Source organism: Ammospiza caudacuta, chromosome 5, assembly GCF_027887145.1.
Source record: "Ammospiza caudacuta isolate bAmmCau1 chromosome 5, bAmmCau1.pri, whole genome shotgun sequence".
NCBI lineage: Eukaryota > Metazoa > Chordata > Aves > Passeriformes > Passerellidae > Ammospiza > Ammospiza caudacuta.
This window is the reverse complement of record NC_080597.1, coordinates 8925047-8943711: the sequence shown is the minus strand read 5'-3', so window position 1 is coordinate 8943711 and position 18665 is coordinate 8925047. Positions and strand designations below refer to the sequence as shown.

At 40.5% G+C, this 18665-nt stretch overlaps 1 protein-coding gene across 1 annotated transcript in view; it reads left to right on the top strand.

Annotated features, from left to right (window-relative positions):
• The first annotated feature begins 1105 nt into the window (after window positions 1-1105).
• Window positions 1106-18665, top strand: part of LOC131557769 (potassium voltage-gated channel subfamily KQT member 1-like) — a 400618-nt gene continuing 383058 nt past the window's right edge. The window contains exons 1-2 of the mRNA XM_058805223.1: window positions 1106-1491; window positions 14325-14415. Coding sequence (XP_058661206.1) covers window positions 1106-1491; window positions 14325-14415 — 477 coding nt within the window. The remainder of the gene's footprint in view (window positions 1492-14324; window positions 14416-18665) is intronic.

Here is an 18665-nt window from a genome sequence, read left to right as displayed (position 1 = left end):
AAAATATATATATGTAAATACTTTGTGGAATAACTTGGAAGGCTCTGTTCAGATGTACTGCACTGGGAGTTCATTCACTACACATGAGGAGCTTTAAGCAACAGCAAAAAATACGCTTTATTTTAAAAAGGGCAGTGTGAAGGGGAGTGTGAAGGCTGAAATTGTCTCTTTAAAATATTCTGCTGAGGCTAAAGTAGCTCTGAATGTCGGGTGTAAGAAATAAGGCAGTTCAAAAAAAGACATCCACTCTCAGTCCTACAAAACTCTTAATGTTGCTGCTAAGAAATCTGCTGCTCTGTATTAGCAGAAATTGAATTCTGCTTTATGAAATACATATTGATCTAGAAGAACCCTATTGTCTTTTCTATTTGTCTAGGTACTTGTTTGAGAGTAGCAAAATTAGGTGCAAACATGAAAGGGCTTGGAGAAAATTGAGGATCAGGCAAGGTTAATATAGCAATATTAACCTTCCAGTATCAGTTATCTTTAATGGCATCCTCTTTTTTACACTTGAGAAAAGTTGTTCCCAAGTACTGTCTACTGCAAGATTGGGTCCCATGAGGTGACTGAAAAAATTTATTTAAGTCTTAAATTCTTCCTGTAATATTGATACTTTAGATAAGTTCTTCTGAGGTGCAGGTGTTTAAGGTCAAAGCCTCATTCAGGAGTGTTTTGGGCAACACTTCATTTCTAATCAGGGCACCTCAAGAACTGCTCAGTTTAAAGTAATCTGGTAGGATCAGCTCTCTCTGCTGCTGCACAAGTGTTGCACTGTTTAAATAGTTCTAGGCTTTCTTTTTAACAATGTAACTTCAAAATTCATTTTATTTCCTTCCTCCAGAAGTCTCAACCTCTTCCCTTTCCCAGACTCCTGTTCCTTCTGTTGTTACTGTCTCATAGGTTTTTCTGACTTAATTTCAGAGGATGTGAGTGGCAGCAGGTGACAGGCTGGAAGCTCGCGCTTGTGTCACAGAGAAACTCCATGATAACAGCACAAAGTCACCTTATCAGCTGCTGGAGCACCTTGGGCACAGAAGACATCCAATCCCTCCTTCATGATTTTAAATATTGATCAGAGGCAGCAATACCTGAGTGCTGCTGCAGGATGTCCCGTGGTGGTGCAGAAGCTGCTGCACACCCGGTGTGTAACCACCGCGGGCAGGATCAAGGCTCCTCCACTCTCCAGCTGAGCACTCTGGGTGGAAACAGCAAATCTGCACCGTTGCTGGAAGTCAGGGGGAGCCTCAGCACCATGCAGTACTCTCCTGTGGCACTGAATGCAGAGCCCTCCATGGAAAGGGGAGCTGGGATTGCCCAGAGCCACAGGGAAGGCACAAAGGCTGCAGCCTGCTCGGACAGCGGAGCCGGCAGGGCCCGGACCGTGGAGTGCTTCCAGAGCCAATATCTGACCAGAACCAGCGCCCAGGGACAGGTCTACAACTTCCTGGAGAGGCCCAGTGGGTGGAAGTGTTTTATCTATCATTTTGCTGTGTAAGTACCTGCATTTTCCCATGATCTTTGGTGTAAGAAAAATCTGAAACTGCTCATTAAATCAGCCAGGAATCAGTACTTGATCTCCTATGCTCAAAACCTGTTCCATGAGTAATCCTCTCAAGGCAGTGAAAAAAAAAAAAGCCAGTTCCTCAAAGAATCAGCCACTATATGCATAATCATCTCCAGAGAAGGCTTTTTATTCTTCAAATGATCTTTGTTTTCAAGGATGTACATGTATATTTGGAATTTCTGAGGGTAAGTCCTTCTGTGCTCCTGGCAGTTCTGATTGCTGGCTGAGCTGCTTTACACTGTCCCAGCTTCAGACACTGCATTTTTTAGCAAATGTGGCAGGTCCAGCTGTGATGAGACACATTCTGCTCTTTTAAGTTTGTTTTGCTCATGTTAAAGAGCCAAAACAAGTAATTTGTCAGAAAAACATATAACATTACTAATTTGAATTGATTTATAGTTGTGAACATGAAATGAGTACAAACTTGGTGAAATGTTTTTCATTATACCATGTATGTAGTACATGCAAGGAGGCAATTAAGGCTTCCATTTACCCTTGTAAAGCAGTGGTTGATATATTAATCCAGCTGTTACTGTTTTCTTTGGTTGCTTATGGTATCTGTCAAGCTTAGCAAGACCTCAATTACTGTTCTGAACGCTGCTGAACAGAAAGATAATTTGTCATCTTAGCTGTAGAAAGGGTCCAGTTGTGCTCTCACTGAGACCAGAGCAAGTTTTACTGGCCAGCTGAGCCAAAAGGCCTTGCTTTCATTATAAACTTAGCATATTTCCTAAAGAAATGCAGAGTGTTGAAATTACTCTGTTTGTCTGAGATAAACTATGGCCTGATTGCATTTTGGGAAAAAACCCATTATCAGTGACTGCAGTCAGGAACTGCCCAGAAAAACATATGGTAATTCTAGGGATGAACCCTAATGCTTCTATTTAGCATAAAATAGTCTCATTAATACTTGCTTCCTTTCCCTCCTCAATATCATATATGTATTTTTGAAAGGATTTTTTGATTAATGAAATTTCTCCAAGCAAAAAGATTACGCCTCCTTCAAGGACTATGCTCATAGCATGCTTTATTCCTAAGAACTAAAAAGATGTGATTTGTGTAGATTTAAATATATGAATAGTCATGATTCAAGCCTAGTTGAGACTACTAATCTTGCTAAATTTCATTTGTTTCATCATCTGTATTGCTTTTATCCCCAACTGATAAAATGTACTTTAATATGCACTTTTTTCTTCTGAAATGGGCATTAAAATAAAGAAAAAAATTTGTACAACCCCTCAGTACTAGAAAATTGGAGAAAATACTGGTAATACCAACAGCAACTGTTTTTTTAAGGATTCCTACCATTTACATGAAAGAATATGTAAATTGAGTGCTCTTAAAAGTTATTTGTCTTTGAGGCTCCTAGAAAGGAAACATTTGAAACAGCTTTTGGCAAGCATTTTGTCTCAAGGATATTTTTGCTAATAATTATCCCAGTAACTACATGATGTATTCATTTAAATAACAAGTTTCTGTTTTGGAAAGAACATGCCTTATAAGATTATATATCATTACAGCAAGACATTGTTAAAAAATAAACTACTAATTTAAAATACACTTAATTTTATAATTAGAACAATCTGTAATTTATTTTTAAACAGCTTCTTGTGTTTTATGTGTGGGTTTGGAGGCAACTTAAGTGCAGCTGATTGATGGTGATGATTATGATGATTTGTTCTTTTCCTGACAAATCCAAACTTTAAAGTATATGGCTGATATTTGTGTAGCCTGGAGGAGCTGGATGTGCTCTGTCCCTTCTGTCCTTCATGTGCCACAAAGATCAGACAATTTATTTACAGACTTGGGGGAACTTTCTGTCCAAGAGGGACTGGAGTCTGCTCTGATCTGGAGTCAGTTCTGCTAGAAGGAGCCTGACTTTCCAAAACCAGGCAAGGTGAGGGAACAGCAAGTGCTCCAGGAGGTGACCTCTTCTCATTCTGAAATTACCAAGATAATCACCGATAACACTCGCAGAAAGTTTCATTTAAGGGAATAAGCTCAGGGTTCTTATGGAACTTTATAACAGTGGTAGGAAAGGGAATTATTTTTTGCCTAATTAAATCTAGAATTTGTATTATTTTAGTGGAGTTATTGGAGTTTTAGTGGAGGTTGCAATTATGGTTTCAAAACAAAGTGTTTGAAGGTGTGAGTGGGTTTACTTGAGAATCCCTCCTGCTGGTCTTGAAAACCTTCTCATTTGGATAACTTCTGGTTTAGTTTTGTGAAATACTTCACTTCCAAAAAGCCCAGTAGAGTAGAGGATTTAGCAAGAGCTGAGGGCTCGAGAAGCAGCTGCTCCATGAACTGACAATGTATTGATCCAAACCAAGCAATTCCTGTGGCTGTGTGAGAGCCTTGGGGTGTTGGAGATCACCTCTGTTAGAGCCCAGCTATTTGCTGTGAGTTCCTCAGTCCAGAAAAAGCAGCGTGTGCCTGGCTTGGATTAACTTCTAAACTCAGCTATGCACTTGCTTAAATCACATCCAAATGTCAGGTATTAGGTATAACCCTCATATTTTGAAATATGAAAGAAAAATACAACATGTATTGGTGAGGAGTTATTTGTGGCTGTGGCCTTACTTGGCAAACCTACACATTTAAATAATTTAATTGCAGGTGGAGTCTTACTTATGTGATGGATATTTTTCTGAAGCCTACATCCATATAGTGCCTGCTGGAATGGCTCCACTGTGGGCGGGAATGTTGTGTGCACCTGGCTGGCTGTCACTTATCACTGTTCTGTGAGCCACAGAGGCCACCTTGTGTCAGCCCGAGGTGATGTCGCAGTGTGGCTTCCAGGCAGGAAACCCCCGAGTGTGCCCACGATCCATCGTGTTTTCCCTCTCAGTTACACCCTGCTCACTGCAGTCCAACTCCCTTTTCCTATCTTTTCCATTCCTCTGGAGCATGCAGGGACTGCTAATTTTGGTCTTACGTGCTGCTTTTGCCTAGGTAGATGAATTTTTCAGTTAAAAAGCCAGAGACTTAGAAGGAACCTGGGTTCCTTTGGACTAAGTGAGGGAACAGGTCAACTGGCTAACTCTCAGTGTGCTGAAAGAGGGAGAAAGGAGAGCCTGGGACTGAGACACTGAGATCCACCTTGGTTTGTGGTGGAAGCTGAGACTGGTGCCAGAGATGCTGAAACTAGAGGAAAACAATACAAGAGCAGAGTAGCTCAAGAGCAAAGAGAATCTGACAAAGGAAAGAGGAAAAACAGGTTGTGGATATCAGAAAGCTGGATACAGGCACAAAGGGGACAGCTGAAAAGGGTCAAGAAGCTCAGAGGGCCACTGGGAGGAAGAGGGGTAGGACATGACAGCTGGGAGCTAGGGAAAGCGGGGGTGTGGAATTCATGATGGGACAAGGAACCTTTCACCCTTAGGCAACTAATTTGAATCTTGTCCAAGTCAATAGTTCAATAGAAGAAGCAGTGGTGGCTGTGGGGAGATACAAAAGGAGCTGTTGGTCCCAGTCCAGTTCCTAGCAAATGGATGTCACATCAGCCCTGGAGTCAGCACAGCTGGAAGGGCTGCTGTCAGGCTCTGGAGAAACCACAGGCTGGCTGGGAGTGGAGGCAAGTCCAAGGCAAGAGGGAGGTCCAGGACAGGGACTCTTAACTGTGTTCTCAGCCCTGCCATTTTCTTGCAGTGTAGCACTGCAAAATCTTTAGTGAGAACTTGCAGCTGTTCCAGGTCACTTTGTGCTGGTTTGGCCACTTGTTAAATGAGTGTTAGACCTTGCTCTCCTTCAAAAGTTAGACCAGCCTTTGTGTCCCATAACCTCCTTTGGGATGAGGTGAGCTGATCTACCAGCTCATTGCTGACAAGCCAGCATGGGTTCTGCTCCCCTCATCCACCTCTAGCACTCAGCTTGCTCCTGCCAGCTGTATTGTCCTTTGATACTTAAACTTGGAGTTAACTTGGATAACCAGTTCAGCTTCTGGCACCAGCAGCAGCCTCTTACCCCAGTGGGAAAGAGTGGATGGTCTTCAGTCAGGTTAGTACTGCACATGAAGCACCTTGAAACACTTCCCCACTCTTGTTTCCTCAGTGGATCAAAACTACTTGTTGAATTTCATATAAAATCACGCACAATAATTGCAAAGTAGCATTGCAAATCATCTGGCAAGTACTGCAGACCACCTGGTTTGACTGCAAAACGTTTCATAAATGCAGGTTTTGGGTAGTATATAAAATAAAGTCTGGTCTGCAGGCAGCCTTGAGATTTCTGGGGTAACAACTCCTCCAAATGGTGACTTAGAGAAGGTGATGGCTGTTGCTCCAAAATATTCCTATGGGATGCTGCCTGTCTCTGGGAATTGTGTGGTAGACAGGGGAAATATCTTCCCCAGAGTGTGGTTTCCCAAGAGCTGACAGGGTGATTTACCAATGCCAAAAGCTCTTGGTGCCCCTCTGCCACCTCCCCTTCTTCCCTTCTGGACACACATTTCTGCTGCACGACTCACGTTTCTTCTGGCACTCACTGGAGCCCTCCTACGCTTCATCAGCTCCCTGTAATGGCAGGAATCTAGATCAGCAGGAAATGAGGAGCTTTTGGGACCTTCAGGAATTGCAGCATGTCAGCAAGTGGTCTAACGGGGCTGCAACCAGCACTGACACAGTTGGCCAAGACTGCAATGGAATGAGGCAAAGTTCTCTTTCTTTTTTTTCTTTTTTTTTTTTTTTTCTCCCAACAGAGAGCTGTGGTGTGGGCTCAGTTTTATATGAAAACATGCCGTAGATTTAGTTTGTTACCCCTCTCCTCCTCCAGACCAACTCCCACAGCTCCATCAAAGAGAAAAAAACACACAAAAATCACAAAACCACAAAAACGCACACACACACACACACACACACACGCACACACACACACACACACACACACCTGTTCGTGCCATCTTGTTGAAGAAACCTCAACTGAACAGTTACTTCTGAATAATTAAAAGTCCATGATCCTTACAAAAATGTGAACAACATCAATAACACCACTGATGTAAAACTTCATGAGGAAAGTACAAAAAGATAAAAAAACATGTTTATAAAAGGGGGTGATAGCCAGGAGAGGGTTTTTTCCTTTAGAAAAGATTCTGTGTACCAATGTCTGGGTCACTGTGAGTAATACATAAACAAGTGAATTCAGATTATTTGGACAAATGAAAAATTGCAATTTTTTTCATATTATTGTTTCTCCTCAGACTTTGCTTTCTCAGATTTTTTTACTTCCTCCAACTCCACATAAGAAGTGCTAGTTGTGTTCTGTTAATTGAATTGCAGAAGTTCAGAGCCACCATTCTGGCTGATATTCCATTTTTGTTTGGCGTAAAACTGTTGCTGATGTAAAGAACTTTAAAAGGCAAAATATGTAAGGCTCTAGTGGTTCCATTTAATGGGGCACTTGCCTGCATATATTTTGATTCTTTGAGTGTAGCAGCTCTTTAGAGAACTGAAATAAGTTAGCACAGTGTTCTCCAGCTCCTGTTTTTATCTGGAAATGAAGCATATAACCCATTATTTATAACTGTTTATCTCAAAGGGACTGTCAAATTCCCATTTCTGTCCTTTCCACAATTATCTCTAGAATGCAAGCAGATATTTTGCTTTTTCCAATGATGTGATTGTAGTATGACCAACACAAGCAACAACTAAAGTTCAGAGTAATTATAAGCACATGGCTGCTTTTGAGATTCTGGCTTTGACCTTGATGTTGCAGCTTAATTCTGGACATGGTGTACTTTCATAAGAGTAAGGCCTATTATTATTATTATTATTATTACTCATTACTTATTGTGTTTAGAGTGTTTCTTGCCAGCATAACAGTTAATTATTTGGAATTTTATATAGAAATGTCACTAACAAAGCTTTCAGTTTGAACTGGAAGGGCTACTTTTCATCTGTGTACTAACTACTGAGAGGTACTAAGCAGTTTTCTCTGATGACAAGCTTCAGGTACCAAAAGAGGAGCAGTATTGAAGAGAAGAAACTCAAAAACTCCTTATTCTTTAAAGTGGGGTGTTCCTCTTGCTGCTTAGAGGTGCATGGATGAGATGGTGGAATGGCTGAAGTTGCTAATGAAGGGACACTGATAGGAATGAAAATTGTCGTTAGGGTTCTGTAAAGTTCCAGGGTTTGGTTGTTCTAAAAAAACATGAGGGTAGTTATTAATTTTTAACCTCTCTTCCTGAGGAAATGGGGTTTCTGCAACCACACTGTCTGAGCATGTTCTGTCTGAAAGGGCCTTACCAAAAACCTGTGAGCCAGCTGGCGAGTTCCAGCTAACATGGACAGGGGATGAGAAATGTCAGAGATACTGTGCTCCTTCTCATTTGCTTAAAACAGACATTTGTCTAGAGGAGAGAGAAATTAATATCCCCAAGATGAGAACACTTCACTTTGAGGTCCTTTAGATTGTTTGGCACCAAGGAGTCTTTTCAGTAGAGAGATGTTAGGAAAGCTCCTAAGGAAGAGCTTGGATCTGGGAGTACTTCGTGTTAGGCACCATCATCTAACCACAGGGCACAAAGCCACAGCATGAGTAAGTTCTATTTTCATTTTTTGAATTATTGATTACTTTTCCCATCATTTCTGTAAGAAATTCAATCCATCTTATTCCAGAAGCTCAATTTCGTAATAATCTGAGCAATTAATATACATTAACATCTGCCCCCATGGGCTAATGTTGTTTCTGTAGTGAAAACAAATACTGTAGCTTGACATTGCTATGGTGCTGTTGATGGAATTTGGTTATGCTTTTGTGGAAAAACTCCCCTCTGTTCTTACAGAATCCAGCAAAATAAAAAGATATTCCTTGGTATTAATGTTATAATTGCTCATGAACTCGAGGACTGTACATGGTACCAAATTCAAGTAGAAAAGTGATGACCAAGCTGACATTGACTCAGCAGATGTATTTTCACAGCATCATTGTATACATTTGTTCTTTCCCTTTTCTTCTTCTGAACCCAAGAGACATTATTTAATGTGAGTACTATGAGGAAGCTAGTGTTGCATTTTGAATGGTGGTTGGAATTTCCTGTCCTAAATCACATGCCAAAACCTACTGACTTTTGTGTTACAGTCAAGGTTGGTGATAAAAGTATTAGAATCATCAACACTGAAGTCATGATGATGGACTGGTTTTGTCACTGTTTAAAGAAGTGATTATGTCACTTCTAGAAAGTCTTAGCTGTAGAATCAGAATGGAAGATTGCAAGACATGCAAAGAAAAAAGCAAGAGAAACACAGAAGCACAGACGTCAGTGGAATATATGGGCACTCAGTGGAATCAAGGAGCTTAAATCCCAGGAAAGGCAGGACATTAAATAAAAGGTTTCAGTAAGACCAGTGCTCCTGGTGGTTGTAAGGGATGCATGAATTCAATTTGTCAGTTCTGAAGTACTGCCAGATAAACTCGTACAAAAAGCAAAATCCAAATCCTAGTGCTCTTCAAAGAACAGCAATTAAGTTAGGCTGTTACATGTTTGGAAATGTGAAGTGCTCGTTACTAATGGAGCTGTGGATGTTTTATAAATAACATCCAACAGATTGGGTCAGTTGATCCAGAAAGCTGGTTTCATGTGGGAGACTTCTTGTAGGATGTGTGGCTCATGCTGTGGTTTGAACAACATTGGTTTTAGCTGTTGATCCAGCCCTGTTTGTGATGAATTCTGTATATGCAGGTAATTTCACTATTTGTGAGTGAAATTTTAAATTCCCTCGGTGTTGTAGAAATATTGACTTATTATTTCTGATAGGAACCAGGAGGGTAACTTCATGTTATGTGCAATGGGGCTATTGGGCATTTCTGGGTGCAATTCAGAAGAGACAGCTGAAAACAGATATCCTCAGTATATCCATGCAATAGGTAGGATTTTCCTTTGCTGAGGGCTTCAAAGCTCTGAAAATATTTTATTCTGGGGTAGGAAAAAGAAAATCAGATATGGCCAAATTCTCTTCTAGGCAAGCTCCCTGTTAGTGAAGTCTAAAGCTAGGCAGGTTTCCATTAAAACATGTCTTGTCTCCTTCTCCACTTCTGCTGAAACCAACACATTCCCAGACTATTTCTAATTTTAACAGATTGGTATTTTCAGCAGAAAAATTGTCCCTTTACCAAAATTTCCAACCAACTCTAATTTGTGTATGATCACATATGGATAAGCACAGGACCTTTCAAAGACACATCAAACCTCAGGAGCCTGGAAACAGATTTATGAGAGAACTGAGGGACATCAAAACTTGCCCACAGAGGCACGGGGACAACCTTCCCTTCATGACCTAGAAACTCTTTTGGATAATAAAAATATGTAAGGACCAGGAGTGAGGTTTCATTCAGAGCAGCAGGAATGTTTTTCAGAAGCACATGGCTGTTCAGCATGAGACAGTGGAGTCCCATTTAGAAGAAAGTGTTTCATTCACTCAGGAATGAGAACATGCACTTTTAGAGTATGAAAAAAAAGAAAAAAATGGTCTCCTTAGTTTTCCTGCCACAAAATGACCAGTTAAAATAGAAAGCAGCCCATGCTGCTGGAGCCCCTCAAAGAACTTTCTGTTTGCTAAACTCGTTTATTGTCCCTAACAACAGGCTGACTTAGAGCTTTTGGTCTGCTTTAGACAGCCCTGTAGTCTGTCATCCAGAAAAAAGCTGCAACTCCAATTGATGTAGTTGCACATAGATTTACTTGGACATATTAGCCTAAATTCAGTCCATTTCTCTTTTAATTTAAGTCCAGCTGAAGCAACTGCATTTCTTCTCCCCTACTGTGATAGTAGGCTGGAACATTTTGGCTTAGTTTCTTAGACTTATGGGACAGTTTGGGTTGGAAGGGACCTTTACAGATCATTGAATTCCACATCTTCCACTAAAGCAGCTGCTCAAAGCTTCTTGAGAAAATAGCAGATAGAAGAAAGGACTATCTAAGGAATCTAAAAGGCAGGGTTTCCATGTACTTTCAGCTGGAACTTGTAGAAGCCATTTGTAGTTACCTGCGTGGAGGGCTTTCCCAGAGTGAAGAGAAGCACAGTAGCTCAGTTTTGAGGAATGAACAGGACACATCTGGTTGTGTTAAAATCAACATCAGCCCACGGTCCAGGACACTCAATTCTGTACAGCATGGGTTTCAATAGCTTTTCCATAACAATTTTTCTTGATTTGCTTTCATTATAGAGCTCATATTTTTATAAAAGTGTTTTTTTCTCCAAACAAGACTTTGCAGAGTCAACAAAGTTTGGTAAAGCCCAGAAGGCCCCAAAGCTACTGTTTTGTGCTTGGTTGCCAAGGAGCATATCTCCGTCTGTGAATTTACAAGTTTGTCCCCTCCCCACCCATCCCTTTTTTATTGTCCAAGAGATAACATTCCCACGAGCATCTGGTATATCAGCACTTCAAGTGCACTTATCTGCAGGAGATAAACACAAAGCCCCACGTGCACAGTTTTTGCTAGAAATGGAATTATTTGCCACAAAACTTAAAAAGGAGGAATTATGACTGCTCCTCCTTTAAGAACTTCCCTTAGGCTTGTCTTCCATGGAAAATAAGTTTGTTACAGCATGACCTTTGGAAGGTTCACCCTGGAGAAAGTGCTTGACATCATTTTGCTCTCAGTGTAAAGTTAACCTCCTAGTTCCCCGTGTTTGTAGGCTTCAGTGAAGTGTGCTCATGGTCAATAAATCTATTAAATAGAATTTTTCCCTATAACAGCAACAGAAACATGTTTCCAGTTACACCAGCTACTCTACAAAAAGAAGCAATGTTTAGGAAGACCAGGACATAAAGAAGCACTAATTTGCAGCCTTTTTAACAGGATTGCGTCTTTAATCTGGTTTCCACATGGGACAGATTTAAGGATCATGGTCTAAAAGCATTGATGAGAAAGCAGTTGTATTTCTGTGTATACCTGAGGCTTAAGGAACAGAGCAGAAGTCAAGAAATACTAAAATTTCATTTACATTAACAAGATGTCTCTTTGGAAAGCATGACACTTCATCTTCTGTAAGTGTGAAAGGTGTTATGTGAGAATCTGAAACCAAAAGGGAAGTTCTCAAATGCTCCTCTTTCCTCTGATATGTAAATTTTTTTTTTTTTTCTGCTCAAAGAGAGAATGAGGAAGAATCTGCAAATAGGTTATTAGGAATAAATTTCCATCTTCAGAAAAAAAAGTTGGAAAAGAAAGCCAAGAAGAAGTTTTGAGAAGTACTTCACTATTTTTACTAGCTCTGTGGCAGAAAAGGGAAAAAAAGTATTTGCGGAAGTAACAGCTCAGGTTGTGGCTCAGCATCCTCAAGAATCACAGAATGAAAGAAAACAAAGTACTAGAAAGGAGAACCTCAGTTCCTTTGGGATAGGAAAGAGTAGACCAGCTCTACTAGTTGGTAATTATTTATATCTCTGCCTTACTAACTTCCTGCCTTTAGGAGCTGAACAGCTGCCAGTGGGTGAAACTGTTCTCTGTGGATGCCATAACTCCCTGCAAGCAAGTAAACAATCACACCCTGTTTTCTCACCCTCAGAGCACAGAGAATTGTCCTTTGCAGGAGAGAATATGGATAGCAGGGGCAACATGAGGAAGCCAGGCTGGAGCTGGTGGGGAAAGGGAAATTCCATATCACAGGCTTTAAATAGCTTTACCCCAAGCCAGCAATATGAAACACACATTCATCCACTTGCCTTACCTATAGGTATCCCAGAAATCCAATCAGAAATATTCAGGGGGACCCAGGATCTGTTTGGCACTTGCTGACAAGTTAACACTGGTAGACTTTGGCATTGCCTTTGAGGGAGAGCTGTCCCTCTAACCAACACCTGCAGTGAGACCCTGAGAGAAACAGAGAGATATTCAGGGAGGAGCCTTGCTGGGGGTTTGCCTGTGGACCATGCATCCAGCTCTTTTCAGGGAATTTGGCACTCACCCAAGCTTTTTCCCTCCAGCGTGTTTAGATTGGTTGGAATTGTTTAGCATTCCATTAGGAGCAGTCCACCAAGAGCTTTCATATACTGCGAGATCGCTGCCTGGATGACAACCATATTGGCTTTGTATTTGGTTTTGTGTCTACCTTGAAACACTCCTGTTATTTTTACCTTCTTAAGTCCATCTAACTCCGGCTGAGAATACCAGAAACTGTCTCAAATGCAATTTCTCAGCAATTCCAGTAAAGGACAGGCAGATTTACTTCCATGTTGGTTCCAGAGTAGGAATTATGTTTTTCCATTCCCTCTCACTTCAGCAGGTTGCTGTGTCCCCATGGAGATGACAGCCTGCTGACAGCAGGGTTTTCTTTTTGTTTTGGGGTGTTCTTTTAATGTTCTTTTAATTGGTGGGTTGATTTGAGGTTTTGTGTGGTTCATTTTGTTTTATTCTTTTAGGGTTGTTCCTGTTTTTGATGCCCTCACTAAATCATTAATCTGTGTTTGTCTTTGACTTTGTCCCCACTGCAACTGAATTTGTACTCAGCTCCTGTGAGCTGCCCTTGCTATTCATTGGGAAGGAGTGACACTCACTGGCCAGAGGATATAGTGCCATAAGTTAAGTGAATTTAAAGGGTCCTTTGAATGGTTTTACTGTGTGATTTGGAAATGGGGGAAAAAAATAAGAAAAGAGAGAATCTCAGTACATAAAACCAGGAGAGAAGGTTGTGGAACTCGTAAACCATGAGAGTGTGGCTGAGATCAGTCCTGAGCTTAAGGTGCTGTTACCCTTGTATAAAAATAACATGTATTATCTGGATCCTTTTTCTCTTATATTGTGGATCAGGACAGGTAAATATTGAAGAAATGCAAACTTGGTTCAGAGACAACTGTACATGTACAGCTCTATTAGGAAATCTGTTTATTAATAGTGGCCCTAATCTTCTCAAATCTCCACTTGTGCCTAAATAGTGTCAGAGTCCTTCCAGAGCCTGATGAAAGGAAGCAGGACCTTTTGTTTTCATAACTTCAAATCCAGTTTTAGGCTTGAAGAGGTCAGCTGTTGTCTATGTGGCAGCTGAGAAACAACTGTCCCTCCTTGCCTGTGTTAGCACATACTTGCAATTTCCTTGCAGTGTGTGAATGATCAGGCCAAACACACCGAAGAACTGTTTCCAGTGTTCAGTGTTCCTGGGGTTCCTAAGGCAGTCTAAAACTCTGAGGCACTCTAAAAACAGAAAAAGATTTGTTCCTGTCAAGTTTTGGGAGATTCCTGTATCCTGTGCAGGCACCACTAACCAGGGGCTCTGCCCTCAAGCTTAGTCACCAAACTCCTGGGCTTGTGTCAGCTGTGGGCTTGAGGTGCATTTCATCTCTTCTTCTGCAACACTGATAAAAGTGTCCACTGGGCAAGACCATGGATAAACTCCAAAGGAATTCATCTTGTCACTCATCTCTAGGTTGTACAAGAGTTTTTCCCCTTCTTGATAAGCTTTCCACCTGTAATTTTCATGTGAAAGCTACCAAAACCCACTGAGTGTAGTTTGTGTCTCTGTTAAGTTGTACAGCAGTCAGTGAAACATGAAACATTCCCTCTGACAACCTTCCCTGAGAAATATACTTGATAATGTGAGCTTTACCTATTGATTTACTGTGTTCAGCCTTCCTGCCATTTTTATTCCATGTTTCTGAAAGCTGAATGAATGCAAAATGATGATAATCATTTGAGTAGGAAGAATTGACTGATTAAACACAAAATATTTGTGATAAAAAAGTTATGTGAATGACAGAGAGAAAAAACCCCATATCTAGATTTACAGTTCAACTTGACAAGTCACTAAAAACTGTTTTCTTTTTACAGATTTCTCCTGGTGCTGATCTGTTTAATATTCAGTGTACTGTCTACTATAGAGCACTATTCAGAGTTTGCCATTGGAACCCTTTTCTGGATGGTAAGTGAATGTTTTTGTGGAAGGGCTGATCTGTTTGACTAAACCTGAATTGCTTTCTGTGAGCAAGAGAGATAACTGTTAAAAATCCTCATGCAGAGCATGCTAGCAGGACATTTAAAAGAGTGCCTGCTTTCATTAAAGAAAGGTCACAGTTTAATTGGGATGATTATTTTCTAGATCCATGAACTATGAGGACACTCGTTAGATTACCAGTTTTAATGAACTTGCTTTTCCCAACGTATATCTCTTATAGGGGACAACTGGTGTTCATCAGTCTTGGGCAGCATGGAACAAGGTATTTTATAGGAATGAATTTTTAAAGTGTGTGTTTTCTAAGTCTTATGGTAAAAATTTGGCCAAGATCATTGCTTTTCATAGGCAGGTGATTCCTGCAGCCTGGTTTGCTGCTCTACAGAACAGAAAGGAAGAGCTCCTATCACACTGCTGTCACCAGGGATTTGGATTTGAACTTGGTGCTTGCTTGGTGGGAATCAAAAGTGCAATTAACTTGCATGAAGACACTAGACAATGTCCCTCCTCTGTTCCCCCCTGCCTCTATTCACCTTTAGGGAGTGAAAAAATGGAGATTAAACATCCTTGATAAAAATGGAGTAAATAACTTTTGAACGGTTTCTTGCAATATCTGTATTTTAGCCACCCAAATCCTCTGATCTCAGTGTGTGATGATCTCAGTATTCTTATTCTAGTTTCATTTTGCCAAATGGTGAATTTTAATGTGATAGAATTTGGTTTTCCATCTGTTTTTGAAAATAAAAATCAGTTACTTCTTTGTTTTCCTATGGCTTAGGCATAGCATGTACAGGTTTTGTGTGCCTCTCTGGAGTTTTTCCTCCTGCTGTTTCCTTAGTTTCCTTCCTAGAAATGGCCAGTACACAGGGTAGCTGTTCTGCTGGCTACTGTAGAGTCACTTGCCTAGAACAAAATTATCTTAAAACTTGGTTTGGTCTGAAAAATATTCACTTCAGTAAGAGATGATTGTTTTTAGAGCTAATGAAATCAGTTTTTTTTCATAGAGTTGGGAGACTTCTTGCTGCCAGGAGTTAAATGGTTGAACTCCTGCTTGGAGCACATCTTCCCACCTTTACCTGAAGGAATTTCCAGCTGTCTCTCCCATTTGGGCCAGGAAAGTGTTCACCCCACAGAAGTGTGGAGATTGCTGTTCTCTTTACTTCTTTACTCTGATCTAATTCATACCACAGCTGACTGTTTATTAAACTAGAGTTTTATCTCCTCAAGCGCATTCTGCCAGCTCTCTTGAAACTGGGGACAGAGGACACTGCCAATGCGATGAGAATCAAAGCTGGGCCAAAGCATTTAATGGATCAAGTTCAAAGTGAAATTGGCTTGTTTCTCTCCTGAGCGAAGTGTAATTCTTTGTATAGCCCTCAGCAGCAAATAAATCCTGGCATGTGATGCTTGTAGTATTTCCTCACTTGTGAGAAAACTACTTTTCATTATATTCAGGTAGATTACCAATCGGGAAGCATCAATGTCAAAAGTGTCCTGTTGCTAAGGCCTGACAAGAGGGATAGTACTTGAAGACATGGAAATGTTTTGTATTTTCATGGGAGGGGGAGATGGTGTGCCAAGTACAACTTTGGATAATATGAGTCACTGGAGCAGAGATGAGACATTGGTGACAGATGTAGCACTAGATGTGTCCTAAGACACCAGAGCCTGGTGTTTCAAAGATGTCATTATGGTAATGTTCTTAAGACATCTGGATGTCTTAAGAAATCGGTATTTTTTACCACAGTGATGGAGATTTACATGTTGTCTTCTGTCTGTAAGTACAAAAAGGCCAAGGGAGGCAGTGAGAGCTCCAGGATCCCTCTGCAGCCACAGCCAGAGAGGGATGAGGGCAATGCTCCTGTCCAGGAAAGCTGTGTTAGGATTGTAAATAATTGCCTGAATAAACACCATTCAGGGATCCAGTTGAAGGGGAAACAAAGCAAATTTGGGATGTGAAATGTTGAGTAAGAGAATTTCTTGTCAGGTGTGAAACCAATTCAGGCAAGCTCTATGAATATACCAAGGAGGGAACACCAGAGTGTTTGTAGCTGAAAGGGAACTGAAGAAGCAGTTGCTGGAACTAAGAGTAAAAAAATCCCCCAATGTTTACTCTCCTCCCATTTCCTAAGCATATGTTCTCAAGTCTCTGACAATTCAAGTGAATTCTGGAGGAAAGGAATGTGACTTTTAGCCCTGTGTTTCAGTGTGAAGGCCAACCTCTTGTCTTGGAGATGACTGAAGACATTGCCTAGCCACAGATTCAGGTACAGGCTGATGCTGATCCCCACTGCCATGGTTGTTTTATTTGATGCTCTTGCTTGGGCTCAAAGGAAATGTCTGTTCTTTGTACTTACAAACAGAAGACAAATCCATCTGATCCTCACTGTGGTAAAATCAGTTTACTTCCATGACAGCAGGATTGGTGAAACTGCTTGTCTTGAACTTGAAATGTTGTTGTTTGAAGGATACTTTTTTGTTCTCATGCTACCAAATATTTTGTGTGTTCCCTGTCACTCTTGGGAGAGTTCTTCCCAGCTTTTTCTGACATACTCCAATTTCATTTTTTCATATATATACATTGTATGAGATTTATAAATTCCTGACTGGGTTTCTTTCCCTCTGCTGAGTATTTAGTAGCCAGCCTTTGAGGGGAGTGACAGTGATATTGGCACAAGGATTTGTATTGGTAAACACCAACAGAATGGGTAATGAAGAACACAGCTCTTTCTGAATCTTTTGTACTTGCAGAGAGAAGCCTGGAGTTTCCAATACTGTTTAATGTGGACTACAATGACAGTGTACATGCTATTTAACAGTGTACGAAAATTAAATGCATGTACCATTCATTTTTGTTCAGATTGTACCTATAGTGTGGTATGAAAATGAATCTGAAGCTTCCCCAGCCTTGCTTGGTCCTGTATCTGTACCAGAGGAAGATTTCTCACTGGTTTATCCAGCAGTATTTAGGATGTGATGCATTAAAAAGTTCTTGTGCAGTGTGTGGGAATACAAGTGCAGTGGAACAAGGCAGAGTTGTGAATAAAGTATTTGCAACACTCAAGAGGATCCTGAGTTACAGCTGAGTTTCCTTCCCAGTTGCCCCAGGTTTAGGTAACATTTTATCCTCCCATTTTGTCTCCAGTTCTAATTCTCTAATAATACAGTTATATTTTTATCTGGTTCTATGATTGTTCTGTTGAAAAAGTGTTTCTAAAAATTGCCAAGCCTCTTGATTAGGCTTTTGCCTCTCCAGCAAGAGGCTGTAACGTTTCCTTGATGATCTAGTAGTTTGTGTGTCAGTTTTGATTTGTAAATAGCATCTAGATCTTTCAGGATATGGAATGAAAAAATAAGCTATAAAATGGGCCAGGTGTACCTCCTTTGAGGATTAATCTTTCATGGTTAGAGGTCATATATTTTTCTACCAGGAGAGGTCACCATGGTAGTTTCTAAAAGGCCGATTTTTATTTTTATTTAATTGCAAAAGACCTTGTAAAAGAGAGCTTCTTACTTTGTGGGACAACTTGCACTAACTGTGCCAGTCTAAAAACAACAACATAGTATTATTTTCACCATACACATGATGTTTTTACACACTGTAACAGCACAATAAACATACAATTTGTATAATGATAGTGTTACAGGAGTAAGGGAAAAGTTTTGCCTGATTTAGTATTTTGATGTTAATTACTTTTTAAATTTAAGAATACTGAGTGTATTCTGAACTTGAAGAAAATAGACTGGTTTTGCTATAAATCATATTGATTCAACTGGTGAGTTCAGGCCCTGTGGTACCTCCCTTTTGGAGACAGACTTTATGCATCTACTTTCCTCTGGAAAAGGAAAATAGAAGACCCAATATACAGAAGAATTTCCTTTCTTTGCTGGAAAAAACACTGGCATCTCTCCCAAACACATGAACAGCTGCAGTTCACTGCACCAGAGGATACACAATTGCCTCAGAGACTCTCTTTTCATGGAGATACACATCCTCCTGCTGTAAACGTAGGCAAGGCTGCCCAAAGTACTCAAACTTCAGAGTGCCAAATGATAATTAACTTACTTAACCCACCTAAGGCATGTCACTGTTAAACTGCTCTGATTCTGAACTGGACATCAGGGTGCCTTTTTCTCTTTTCTCTTTCTCTTCCTCCACTGAGGACTTCCTGTCTGCAGTGGAGGAGCTCTCCTGTTGATTTTTGTCTGTCTCTGGTTTT